This window comes from Theobroma umbraticum, unplaced genomic scaffold (assembly GCF_002168275.2).
Source record: "Theobroma umbraticum cultivar Fairchild unplaced genomic scaffold, ASM216827v3 scaffold_50.0, whole genome shotgun sequence".
NCBI lineage: Eukaryota > Viridiplantae > Streptophyta > Magnoliopsida > Malvales > Malvaceae > Theobroma > Theobroma umbraticum.
This window is the reverse complement of record NW_018397261.1, coordinates 7,111,022-7,124,875: the sequence shown is the minus strand read 5'-3', so window position 1 is coordinate 7,124,875 and position 13,854 is coordinate 7,111,022. Positions and strand designations below refer to the sequence as shown.

Below are 13,854 nucleotides of genomic sequence, written 5' to 3'. Positions count from 1 at the left end.
AGCCTTGGGTAGCCTGGGTGATTCTGGGGACAGTTTACACTTAAAAGGTAAAAGCAATCTCAAACAAAAGAAGAATATAATGTGCTCTTTTGTATTCCAGGGAACCTCTTCCTGGTTTTCTGATAGTGAAATCCACTAATTTTCATAGAAAAAAAAAAACAAAAGAAGAATGATTACAATGTAGCTATCTAGACGACAGGGAGATTGATCTTACCATTCAGGGGATAATCAAAAAGCGATATTTGGCCATCTTTGCATTGGTCACAGAAGACCATACCAGAAACCATCGCAGCTGCTTGCGTCCCATCTATGGCTGCTGCAACAATGAGCAAAGCGGTGAGAAGGAGCTTGTGTGCCAAATCCATGAAACTTGGAGAATACAGAAGAAACCGGAAAGCAGGCAGGTCAAAAAGTGGAAATGATAGATTCATCAACTCTGGATGTACACTTGCACCACCGAGGGGAAGTAATAAAGGGTAGTGGTGTCGTCTTTTCAGCCCTCAACTGTCTATATTAATGAGGTTTGGAAATTTTATTTTTAAATTATAGGTACATTTAAGAACCTGTGATTATAGGCGAGCAAGCAGATAGATTAAACTGAAGCAAAGATCTTTAAAATGTACTTGTACATAATTTTTATATTTTTTAATGAATATAAACTTTACTTTTTAAATAAAAAATAATGCACCAATGAGACTACTTGTATACAAATATTAATTACAAAAAAATGTTAGATCGTTAAAGTTGAAACAATAGCCTCAAAAGCAAGATCTGATCATTTATGTCATCTCCCTGACAGTGAACCGCCAAGGGCCCTACAAATTTATTTCAAAACAGTGATGAATGGAACTTATGACATTCCAGAAGGCGTTTTGTCTGAAGTAATGGTGTGAAAGTAGAATTTATCAAACCAAACCGTCCTCTGCATTAGTTACCATTATGGCTTTGTGTGTGGACCATTTTATAGTGCAAAAAATAATAAACTATTGATTTAGCAAAATAAACGTTGGGTGTCTCATCTGGAAGTTTCAGCACAACAGACCTTTGATTCCATACATATAAACACTTGGTTGGTCTGTATAGCCGTAATATTTTGAAATATTGGTGGTGTAGGGAATTAGTTGGCCGTCAAAGCAGAGAGGAGCATTGATGAAAGTGGCCATGACCAAATTCATGTGAAAAGCCAGAACCACCCTAACTTGCTATACTCCAATCCCCTCCTCTTTCCAACTGCACAACACATGTCTCGAGTTATGCAAGTTCTTTGCGTTTAAAATTACCGGAACTAACCTCATGCCCGCATGGGGCGGACCAGATTGATGTCTAAATCGTACACCAGACAGGCAAGAATCAGGGATGATGTGATTACAAGAATGCCTCTCACGATTTACTCAAAAAAGCATCGCGACAAGCCTGCAACGGCGGGCAACATCTGATGGGAATGTAAAGGAAGACGCAAGTGCCATCGAGTCATGGCAACATTATCATTTTGGATTAAGGCCGAATCATATTAAATTTAACCAAAGCTGCAAAAATCCCTTTGCTTTCTTGTTGCCTGTAATCGTGCTACCTAGTTCCCTAGTACTCCCTACAACATACCAGTCAAGACAATTAAAGTTACCAGTACAGCTCCAATCCACAAATCCATCTCAAAACAACTTGGTCAAATCTTAAGGCATCTCAGCAGGGCATCACGTTGTGCCACGCCTTCACCAAAAATACAAAAAGGGCCGTCCTGCCTGTATCTAAAACTGACCATTAGGTCATTTTAAATTTGATTGGAGGAAAATTTGTCCCAGTAACAAGAATGCTACAGAGTTTTCTCCAGTACAACATGTACATCAAGTTCTCTTCAGAAAGCCACTATACAGCTCATATCACCAATTGAACAAGAATGCACATGCAACATGGCTCATGTTTAGTCATGTGGAAGTGGAACCCAACCTGTATTTCTAACTTGCCGAAATAATAAGGTTTGAACAGGCTATGAGCTCAAACTTAGACTTCTAAATGGTGGAGAGCATAAGAAATCTTCTATGCAAATATAGGCTAGCAATGCACGCATACAAACTAGACATCAAAATTAGAAATATCAGACAGGTGCTCGAAGGCAAAGTAGCCAAAAACAAAGAAATTAAATACACAAACAAAAAACCATTGATTTATTTGGTCACCAATTCAAACAATTATAAATATTAAATCATGCTCACAATATAAAACAAAACTTAATAATAAAAAATAAAAACTCTAATAACATGGGCAACTCTGAAGCAACGCTCCTACAAACAAGACATGTTGACCAAGCCAATGAAACTAAAATCAAGGCCTACCAAAATTGTTTAAATACTGCATTCGACAGTAATAACAGTCACAACAAAAGACAAACAAGTCTCATCAACTCAACATATTAGACTTCCAAAACGTTCAAAAGAAGTTTTTTCTTCTTCCTCTCTGTGGACCTAAGCTTTGCATTTGTCAGTCGCTATCTTCAATTCTCTTCAACATGGCCATTCTCAGCGCTGGAACCCAGGAGAAAAAACAGACCAGAGTTAGCATGTCATGTTGCAACACACAATGAGCAGACAGCTTTCCATAAAACCCAACTCAAATTGGTCCACATTTTAAAAGGGGAATTAATAGACAGGGGATTTAGCATTTTTTTTAGACAGGAAGGGGAGGTGTTTGAAAACAACCATCAATTTTGTAATTACCACAATTTATGATCATAGAGAAGTATAACAACTAACAAAGAAGTCTCCAACTCGTTCTTATACAAAGGATTTCGTGTGAAAGGAAATGCTTCAGATTCATCTATATGTCAATACACGTAAAAAAAAAATGAATAGGAGAGATGAAAAAGATGAATGGTTATCTATCCATTTAGCTGGTTAAAATCAACTTGCTTTCCCAGAATCCCTAGCCTAGAAGAAATACTGTCCAAGTATTGCTACATGCATAGGAGAACTCTATTCTAAAGCAATAGTGGAAGGCAAAAAGTGGCAGGGGAAATACAATTATGCTACTTTTATTATGTGTCTTAGGTTCACAATGAGTTTGAAATAATAATATAGAACACCATGAAAGAACCCAACATTGCTAGTAAAACGCATTAAGGTTTACGAGAGAAGAAAATGTCCTAGAAATATATAAACCGTTAATATATGAAACCAACAAGCTTCATAGCGAAGAAAACATGCTCCTAGATAATCTATCAATATCTTACACAAAAAATAAATACAGCTTTATTCTCAAATTAACCGAGCAATTAAATTTCAGACCTTTCGGATTGATCAGCATCAGAAGCAACAGCCTCAACAGAATCACTCTTCCTCCAGCTCCTTTCCACCGGGGCACGCCCATTCCCGAAACTGACCTTTCCTCCTCTCTCTCCTCTCTCTGCAACCGCAACTGTCTCTTTAATCTTCGCAGCTTCCAGCTTCTCATCAATCTCCTTCCAATCTTTCCCCTTTTCCTTCAACACCTCTTCTCTTGGCCTTGCCTCGCCAAAAGGATTTGCCCCTCGGGGCTTTGCCAAAGTCGCCTCCTTCTTACCCTCCTCGGTCACCGTACGTGGCTGAAGCACAAGCCTTGGCCTCACCCCACCACTACCAGCACTGCCACTCTCCTCCTTTTTCTTTCCCCAATTATCCAAATCCCTCGGTGAATCCCTCGATTGAAGCGAATCAAAACTGCTTCTCCTCTCAAAACCGCCACCAAATCTCCGTGGCGGTGCCTCATTGGCGCTTTTATAACTCTTATTAGCTGCCCAGTTATCCACTTCATCGGCTTTCGATTGCGAATCAAAAAATCCTCCTCCTCCTCCTCCTCCTCTCTCTCTCCTTTCAAATCCACCACCAAATCCGTTTCCAGTGGCAGTCGATTTCTTAGCCGATGCCCAATTATCGATCTCATCAGCGCGTGAGGGAGCAATTTCTCTACTGGAATCTCTATTCGAAACCCTAGAAGATCCCCATCTACCATTACTCGACGAATCGTCGCCGTTGGAATTGTATCTGTTCGAACCGTAGGACTTAAAACCACCGCCGAGCCGATTACGATCGAGTTCCTCCGGGGAACGTTGGCGAGGGCCGGTGGGGAGTACGAGGAGGTCCTCGTGAGTGAGGCGGGTTGGCTCACTAGGCTTAGCAGCGCCGTAGGCACTGAATTCGGCGAGAGATAGGGTTTGGCCCTTCTTTTTCTTGGTCTTGGCGGCGGCAGCGGTGGCTAAAGAAGGGAAATCCGCGTGCTTTTCTGAGGAAGAATCGACGTGGTTTTGATCTTGTTGTTGTAGTTCAGCTTCGTGTTCTTCGGCGTCGAGAGCCCACGCGCCGGGTTTGCCCCAAGGAGACGAGACAGTTGCCGCCATGATTTTGTGCGTTGGCGCTGTTCCAAAGCTTGCGTATTTGGTTTTGGTTGCGAGAGTATGCGTTAGATGGCAGCGAAAGGGAGAGGCAAAGGGTTTTTATACGGGGAGATGATGGGATCAGATCCGACGGTGGAGGAAATTCGTAAGAAGAAGATGGAATGTTGGGACTTCGCTTTTCTTGTGAACCTGCCGTGGATCTGTTGTATTTTTATGTGAAACCGTACACCACTGGGATCCAACCATCTCAATATGTTCTCTTTTATTGGTAGAAAATATTTTCTTGTATTTGTCTGTGGCCGGAAATTGTTTATGGACTTATTTTCCGTTACCCAATAAAGTTTCATTTTGCATGAATTAATCTAAATATATAATTAGTTAATAATAATTGTATGGTGCTTTTCAAAATAATAATAATAATAATAATAATTACATAGTTCATGCATCTTTTGTATCAAAAACGGGTAATTTAATTAACTCAAATAGATACATTCAATTCCCTTCCTCACAAAAAATAAATCTCTTAAATCTTTTTTTGTAATTATTTAGAAGGCTGTTAAATAATAGTCCAAATAGTACATTTTCCTTGCTAAATATTTTTGGAGACCTTCCATATGCCATGCCACCATAGCAGGAAAATTTATATTTAGTTGGGCCAATTAATATATATAACATTAAATATACAAAAAAGTCTAAATAAAAATTAATTCAAGTGTTAAAAAAATTATTTTATTTATATGCAAATATAATATATTACAAATTTTTTTAAAGGTTTTTATAGTTTGAAACCATTGTAAAATTTTTAATTATCAATACTACAAAATATTGTTTTAATATATGGAACTAAACAATCATCGGTTCCAAAATTTCTTTTCAAAATTGATAATATAATTTTGTTTTGAAAATATTCTTTGATTATTTTTTATATGCACCAAATTATTCTATTAATATAAAAATTTTAAATAATAAATAATACTTTATCAAAATCACATTCTTTAAAATGACCAAAAAAAATAATTATTCATGATTTGAATATCTTCAAAGTTTAAAAGAATAAAGTGCAGTGATCTCACCCCTTTATTTCTTTAACGTTTCTTTCGTAAAGCTATTTATCTTTATTCTTCTCTTTCTATTGGTTTTTCCTTTGCTATTGTTATGTTTTATAATTTTTTTTTACGCGAAAAGCAACTGGTTAAATAAAAGGCATCACTTATAATCTGAATTTTGGTGAGTCCCGTATCAATAAATAAATTAATTATAAAACCTCATTTCATTTAACTCTACATATATGACCTTATTATTAGAAAAGAAAATAACTTTTTATTATCGCTAAAACTTTATTCTTTTCAATATTTATAATAATAATAATGTGATATATATTTTATTTTTATAGGGGAACTTGGCACCCCACCCTGAATCCGTCCCTGGCAGGAAAAGAAAAACGTTAAAATTAAGTATAAAAAAAAAAAAATCTAAAAGTTACCATGGCTTACACGTTAAAACTCATTAAATTAAAAACAGAATTTGATTCCTAATGGTAGCCTATTGGATTACGCAGTCAACGATCCCCAATGGGCAAATGGGCTGGAATGAGACATTTACCTTTGTTGTGTTCGTAGAACGACACACATCTCCTCCTCAGCCTCTCTTTTTAAAAGGAGCTGCAGCTGCTTACTTCTAAAGCTGACTGATTCCTCCAATTCCAAAGTTTTGAACGTCATGGGACACGGAACCAAACAAAAAGCTTCATAAGAATCAAACACCCGCAAAGATTTTTCGTATGCTTTATTAGAAGACAAAAGAATTGACACATACTTGACAGAAATAATGAAAAAGAAATCATCTCAGCCCCTACACAAGGAAACAACTGAAGAAGAACATAGCTTTGTTATGTACAACTCAGATGGGAATGAGATCACCACTGTCAAAAGGGGGGATAGATACCGCACTCAACTCCTCATTCCAAGTTGACAATGATGCAAGAATCCAGGGCGCATTAACTGATTTCAATTGGGGTCCTGTTTGCTGGTTGTCAAGGAAAGGTATCGCTAAAACTACCTTTCTGGCTATTGTTGACACCTGCAAATTTCATCTGGAGAACAGAGGGACTGACTCTCTTGCATTTCACGTATTCTACCCGGTTCAATGGAGGGAGATCAAGACACTCATCTTTGATGGAGAAAATCATGGCTCATAATACTCCAAACTTCGCAGAGTGATTAGATGTTCATCCTCAGGACTCTTTACGGAATCGCCACTAACATACCATGTTACAGTTCCTGAAATGCAGAGGCTCTGTCAAAAAATAAGCTCAAGTCAAAAGGCAACATGCCAATAATGCAAGACTATTTGGTTGAATTATCCAAGAAGCATTTTCAAACAAGTTGGAATGGAAAGTTGAAGCAGCTCCACGTTTCCAGTCTCACTTACACTTGCATAATTCAATAAAGACTAATTGGGTAGTTTAAATATCAGATATTGACATGTATGGTTATCTGCATATCCAAAGGTGTGAAAATCAATTTTGCTCATCCCAGGCAACAATACATAGGTGAAATGATAGGGTAAGCATGGCACATCCTATCTGGGACATCAGTGTCATCAATAAAGTACCAAAACAGGATAGGATGTTCCACAGAATCTTTAATTCTTTATAGACAGCACCACACCACACCAGAGCTTCAGAAATGGACCTCTTATTTCAGAGGCATCAAAAAGTATATTACATCAGCTGGTGTATATGATGATCAAAGCCAGCAATTAACAAGAAGCTGATCCAAGCAACCCCCCCATCTCTAATCTTTTTTCTTCGTTTCAATGGAACTAGTCCCAGTTATTGCCTCCATGGCAAAAGCCCACTAATTATCCAAAAGGCACATATTTTAAACAGACTGTCCAATGTGATGCTAAGAGAGAGATGGTTTTCCTGTATATTTTCTTGCATGGCCCTAGAAATCATCTACCATAAAGATCAATAGATCAGTCTCTTTTTCCATTTTAAGGCAAGCTGTGAACACATTTAGAATAAAATCAAATTACCAATGGTGACAATATTAAAGCAAAATTACTAATAGCAAAATGATTGTTTGCCAGGATATCATTTTTTTTTCCTTGGTCTGACTTTAATCAAGAAAAAGGAGCAGAATGAGGGCAACATGAAATTTTTAATTTTGACATCTCCCACTTGTATTTCACTGCCCAAAAAGGAGGGAACCAAAAAGAGTGGGGATAAAGGACAAGATCCATACATACCTACTGGAGGACGTGGTTCCTGTTCTCTTGTAGCATGAAGTATGATTGTTCCAGAAAGCACAGTGATGAATCCACATATCTCAGAAGCAATACTGCTCACGTTTTGGCCTGACCAGTCCTGTAAGAAGAACAAGACAACAACACTCAATTTGTGCTCATCAGTTCCTGTAGTTGCAGATAATTACAAAACAATTAGGCATTCAGAACCAAATTGAAGAGGGATGACTTAAATAATTTACCTTAAACATTATTACACTAGCAATAATGGTCAAAGTTGTAAACATCACATAATATACAGGAGAAACAATTGCAGCATTGAATGTATCCAAGGCCTACAATGAAGACACATACACGTCAGTGAAGCACAAAAGTCGACCAACCATTCAAAAACATTGTGCAATACATGAGAAAGAAAAAGGCTCATATACTCAGGACAGATTGCATACAAGAAGGCAAATTTCCATGTCCAAAATATTAATTGATCCTAGATTTTGCTGGGTATCATGACATGATTAAATGTAGAATTTGATCAACAGAGGATACTTTTGAAGAAGCTACAATTTGTATGTATATTTCTTAGCAACAATATTTGAAAAAGTGTAAGTAGTTGCGGAATCTAGAATTCAAAATGTTCAACTATATGTTGAATTATGAATTTGATTGGCTAAGTTGCAATACTCTGATCCGCAATAATTAAGGTTTCATATAACAAAGTATGCTAGCTAGCTAGGTAGAGGATATGTTTTACAGTACATCATGGTCATTGGTCAATCACTGAAACCATGTTAAAATAAAGTTAATAGGAATGGACAACCACCAAGAGACAGAACCTAACCTTATTGAGGTAATTTAATTGTGTAATGACACAAATTGCAGCAACTGTAATAAAAAACCAAGTTTGAGGATAAGCTAATTGACTTATCCCATCCAATGTAAGCTTTATAGCAATCCCGATAGCTTTGATGCTTACAACCTGCGACAGCACCCAACAAATGAATTTACAAAAGCGTCAACAGCATACTAACTACCATGGTGCCATTCAGAAATTGTCAATAAAAGTTCATAAGGAGATCTACGTACCGTAAGAGAACCCATTAAGGAACATATTCCCAAATACACAAGTAAATTTGTCTGCCCATAACGAGGTTCAAAGTGCAAAACCAAAGCTAAAACTGTTGAAAGTGTAGCCGCTACATAAATAAGAAAAGCTGCCAGCAAAAACACATGAAAAGGAACTAGAAGATTACTCACAATGAATGTTGAACAACAAAGAATAACAAACATCAAGAGAAGGACTAAACCTGGTTGTGTTGCTAGAGTCCAAATTTCTTGCACAGAACTTGGAGTATGCTCTTGTGGTGCATGGATTACAATCACCACTGAACCTACAATGCAGGAGACACATCCTACAATCCCCATTTTCTGAACTCGTTCCTTCAACATAAAATGTGCCAGAAAAGCACTGTTCAAATTTATCAAGCATGTCAGTCATTAAAAATAGATAGATAAATAAATTCAATCATATCTAAAGAAGCTATCACAAACAGAAGAAGCTTACCTCACAATTATACTTAGTGCACCAAGTGGGGTAACTAGAACAGCAGGAGCATATACATAAGCCACAAAATTTGCAACCTCTCCAATAATCACTATTTGCACAAAAATTCATCAAAGGTAAAACGAAACTCAATAATAAAGTTAAGAAGGAACACAGTTTCATGCTTACATATTTGGAGGAAAAAAAAGAAAGATTCCGTGTTGTCAACATACTTACTTGTTATCATGCCCGCCCACCAAAGTGGCTCTAATAAGTAGGTATAACCTCCAACTCCTACATTATTCCAGATGAAATAAAAAGAAAGTCAATCACATTGACAATGCTAAGCTTGCCTTACCTCCATTTCCACATTGCACAATCTCAATAGCTATTCATTGATGCACACAATGCAGTTCTTAAGAATCGAAAACAGATGAAATCTTGATACCTGAAAATTTTACAGCATCACATAATAATCATACTTGTGTTGTTAATCGCCTTACTAATTAATGATCCAATGCAAAAGTAAAAGAAAGCAGATGGTACTAAACTACTAATTGATTCAAAATATACAGATTTAAATAAGAAATGAATGTCATAATTAAACACATTTAAGATTCACATCCATTGATTTAATTCAATTAACAAAATCGTATCACTCCACTGAAATAACAACGGATCAAACTAGCAGAAAATTTTTAAAATTTTTAAAAAAAAAAGGGGGATGAGTCAAATCAAAACTAAGCAAAGAAAAGAAGCTCAATAGTGAGTCAAAATTGACAGCGAGAGTTACTTGCAAAATCGTGGATTAAAAATTAGAACAGACCTGCGCGAGTACCCGCAGCACCAGCACGCTTGAGTCCTTTCTTCTTCAGAATAAAACTTGACCCGATAAACGCGCTTGACGCCACTGCTAATATCACTCCCTTCGAATTGTCCGACAATCCCATCTCTCTCTCTCTCTCTGTGATCACATCAATCAACGCTCCAAATCTTTTTGTTTTGACGATAAAAAATGGAAAGATTGAGAATTCGAATTCCGGCCAAAAAGAAGAGCAAGAATCCGTCTTCGAGAAAATAATTTTTTAAAAAAATAAAAAAAACGAACAGCTTTTGACTCTTCAACGCTACGTTTTATTCGATTCTTTTGCTGTGATTTTTTCAGATGGAAAGTGATAATGAAAGAAAGAAAGAGAAAGATCTAAAACCCTCTTTCTCTCTATCAGGAAGCCCTCGGCTCATTTCTTTCGAGGTCCGTCGTGTTGTCGGAAACTTCCCATCTTTCTGTTCGGACCCCATAAAATAGCTCAATGATCCCCTACTTCGCAAGTCTTTTTGCTAACTTACGCTCGTCCCCCTCTTTTTCGTCGATCGATACTACTATGCTGAAAGAACAAAAAGATCTTCCCATCTTAATTATGTCCTTTGTTTTATGGTGAGTCAAAGGCGGTCATGGGTCAGTAATTGATTTGGGTGGGGACTGTTTGAATAAATGAAGTGACGATTTTGCCCTTACCAGGAGCTTGCCGGCTTGAGAAAGGCTACCAATCTGATGAATTGAAATGTAATTTCGCAAAGCAGATTTGCAGGGGTGATTGGGCTGTTGGCGAGCTGGATGACAACAGAGGCACTGGCTGACCCTCCGTGCTGCCTGTTAATGTTATTTAACCGTTTGGTTTTAACTTTAAAGGGCGGAAAAGAATAATTAAAATGCCAGCAATTACTACCCACAAAAAAGATTCTTTCACATTACATGGTATCATGGAATATTTGTTTTGGCAGGTGTTAGATAATAATTATATTATCACTTAATTATAATACATTTAATAATCTTATTAAAAGAATATTTTTAAAATTATAGGTATTATATAATAATATTGTATTAAATATTGTGTGGGAGATATTTCACATGTATGTTATGTAAAAGCTAAAGTTTGTTTGTTTGGAAAATGCAATAAATGTATTGTTAAAAATTGATTAAAATGGAATAGAGAAGGAGTGTGACATAAAATGAAAATTGGATGTTTTAATCCAAGATTGGAGATTTCAATTAAATCCCAAAGGGGAAAAGAAAGAGGAAACAAAATGGTAGTGGTTTTTAATAGGATTTGTTATCACAGCACAAGTCGAATAATTTTGGAGTCATAGTTATGAGCGAATAAAGATATTTTTTAGACTTTAGCCCACAAAGCATAAAGGATAATGAAGATGATAATTATGGGGTGGCCGCACTTGCTTCTGGAAAAACAACGTAAGAATAAAATTTTCTTGTGGACAGAACATTCAAGACAATATAATCAATTTGGCTTGGTTTTGTATTCTCTTGGAATTGTTGTTTTCTCTTCAAAAGATTGAATTGATAAATTTATGTCTATAAATTTTATATTGTTTTTCATAGTTTTCAATGTGAAAGTGAAACGTTTAATTATTTTTTTTTTTGAAACATTTGATATAACATTTTCTCTCTCGTTCAATTCAACGGTATTTTTGTAATCATCGACTATCTTATTTGTTCTGGCATCACTTGATCACAAAATTATCATCCTTTTTGACTTGAATAAATGAAATGGTGAGGAAGTTTACCTAAACAAAGAAGGGAAGGCATCAACGGAATCTAGGGAAGCTTCCCTGAAACTTGTATTAATGAAGGAAGCTTCCCTATTGTGCATTGTCAAAGTCACTTTACCATTTACAGTATATAAAAAAAGGGTTTTTCCCACAAGCTTTTGATGGATTTTATGGCTCGTTTTGTTTTTCTGTAAGTGGAAACCAGAAACGTTTTAAACTTGTTATTGTTGGAAAATTGGAATGAAGATTTGAGCACCTCTCTTATGAAGATGTTTGTTCTTCACTTTCATGTTGAAAGACGAATGAACACTCTCGTCCATGTGAATGAAGAAAACTCGTTTTGTTAATTTTGCCAGTGCAATGAACAAAGTAATTGGGCTATGGAAATCAAAAACAGGCTTCAACATCAAGCAAAGCCCATCCCCATCTAAGCCCAAAAGACAAAGAACCTCATTTGGTAAGTATATGGATCACGAATGGGCTCAGAGTTCACTCACAGAATGTAATGGAAACTCAACATCAGTACATGAAATATCTTATGCCTTAGCTAAACTAAAAAGGAATTAAGCTTTAAAGAGGGACTGAATCTGGTTCTGGTTGATTCATGGAAGCTGGCTTGAAAATTTCACTTCACCGTAAGCATTAAGCAGAAAAGGTGCCCTATTTGTTAAGTAAGCATTGTCATTCTTGGTAGAGCTTTTCCATTACCATATTTAAAGTCAAAAATTGAGTTAACAACAAGTTCATGCATTTAAAGCTTTGTGGAAAAAGAGAAACCAGACAATTTTTTGCAGAAACAACTACAATTCGAAACCATTATTACGCATGCTTCGTTGTTGAGTTGTACATCACACAAAGGCAAAATGTAGAACAAGAGTGAGCGAGCCACCAACGAAGGCATGAAAAAGGTTTAACATTACATCATCACAAAGCGATGGTGGGACGCCACATATGAAAACGGGCTCCTTTTCCTTTCTATCAAAGAGAGATATTCCCTCTCACTCTCTCACTCTCCTTCTTCCCTGGCAACTTCAGCTGTGGATCAGACCTCCCAGGACCTACCCCTCCCCCACTGGACCACATCTCTTAAAGATAATTATCAAATGCTTTTAGGCGTGGGGTTGGTTTCTCATTTATGGGTTGAACAAGAAACCCCATGGGATATTTTTATCGTTACTTTTGTCTTTTCCTCTTGTCCACATCCTTCCTTTACAGTCTACCTGATTTATCCTAAAAACCAATTTTTCCACGATGATCATTGACTAGTACGAATATAGCTTTGCTCACGGTCGGTGAGCGTCATCACAGAGGCCAGGCCACCGGATGACAAAGCCCAATTTCATCTTTACCAGTAAAGAGATAATATTGCAGAAAAAGGTAATATGATGATAAAAAAGCCTATCTTATTTATGGTAGTTCATAGAAACTACATAAAGCAAGTTCTTGAAAACCACCAAAACCCAGACCCAGTGACCATAAAAAGAAGCTAAAGGACAGAAATTAAAAGATTTAGACATGAAACACCACCCAAAGTCAACATAATCAACCCAAGTTTGTGTTTTTCTTTAAGAAAGCTGTCCACAGTCAGCAACAACAACAGGCTTGGAAGTCCTGCCACCGCTAGACCCAACCTTCTCAATGGCTTTAACCACATCCAGGCCTTCAACAACTTGCCCAAACACGACGTGCTTTCCATCGAGCCACTCGGTCTTGGTTGTGCAAACGAAGAACTGGGATCCGTTAGTTCCAGGTCCAGCATTTGCCATGGAGAGAACGCCGGGTCCCGTGTGCTTCTTGATGAAGTTCTCGTCGGCGAACTTGGCTCCGTAGATGGATTCACCTCCGGTGCCGTTTCCGGCCGTGAAATCACCTCCTTGGCACATAAAATTAGGGATCACACGGTGGAAGCTTGACCCTTTGTAGTGGAGAGGTTTGCCAGAACGACCAAGACCTTTCTCGCCGGTGCAGAGGGCACGGAAGTTCTCGGCGGTGCGGGGAGTGCAATCAGCGAAAAGCTCCATCACGATCCGACCAGCCGGTTGGCCACCGATCGTCATGTCGAAGAAGACCTTGGGGTTCGAAGCCATAGCTGGAGAGAGAATTTTTTGAGTAAAAAACAGAGAAATGGATTAAC

General features: G+C 37.4%; 3 protein-coding genes across 7 annotated transcripts; all 3 read right to left on the bottom strand.

The window, feature by feature from the left end:
- Positions 1-261: 261 nt before the first annotated feature.
- Positions 262-4,631, bottom strand: LOC110418167 (glycine-rich protein). 2 transcript variants are annotated; one of them, XM_089783822.1, is made up of 2 exons: positions 3,279-4,631; positions 262-316 (listed from the first exon to the last, which is right to left on the bottom strand). In XM_089783822.1, the coding sequence occupies exons 1-2, from the start codon at positions 4,364-4,366 to the stop codon at positions 262-264; spliced, it is 1,143 nt and encodes a 380-aa protein (XP_089639948.1). In that variant the 5' UTR covers positions 4,367-4,631. The 2 variants fall into 2 exon arrangements, with proteins under 2 accessions (XP_089639948.1, XP_021286487.1); XM_021430812.2 differs by lacking the exon at positions 262-316 and adding an exon at positions 2,135-2,519 and having other exon boundaries at positions 3,279-4,610.
- Positions 4,632-5,779: 1,148 nt separating this feature from the next.
- LOC110418169 (putative magnesium transporter NIPA6) lies at positions 5,780-10,586 on the bottom strand. Of its 4 annotated transcripts, none has more exons than XR_002445366.2 (10): positions 9,979-10,581; positions 9,390-9,446; positions 9,174-9,264; positions 8,917-9,077; positions 8,696-8,823; positions 8,451-8,588; positions 7,855-7,947; positions 7,616-7,733; positions 6,179-6,642; positions 5,780-6,057 (listed from the first exon to the last, which is right to left on the bottom strand). XR_002445366.2 is itself a non-coding variant. In XM_021430816.2 (9 exons), the coding sequence occupies exons 1-9, from the start codon at positions 10,100-10,102 to the stop codon at positions 6,621-6,623; spliced, it is 948 nt and encodes a 315-aa protein (XP_021286491.1). In that variant the 5' UTR covers positions 10,103-10,586; the 3' UTR covers positions 6,113-6,620. The 4 variants fall into 4 exon arrangements, 2 of the variants coding, with proteins under 2 accessions (XP_021286491.1, XP_021286489.1); XR_002445367.2 differs by having other exon boundaries at positions 5,780-6,050; XM_021430816.2 differs by lacking the exon at positions 5,780-6,057 and having other exon boundaries at positions 6,113-6,658; positions 9,979-10,586.
- A 2,517-nt stretch (positions 10,587-13,103) lies between these two features.
- On the bottom strand, positions 13,104-13,848 carry LOC110418170 (peptidyl-prolyl cis-trans isomerase 2). Its single transcript, XM_021430817.1, has one exon. The coding sequence runs from the start codon at positions 13,805-13,807 to the stop codon at positions 13,286-13,288; it is 522 nt and encodes a 173-aa protein (XP_021286492.1). The 5' UTR covers positions 13,808-13,848; the 3' UTR covers positions 13,104-13,285.
- Positions 13,849-13,854: the final 6 nt, after the last annotated feature.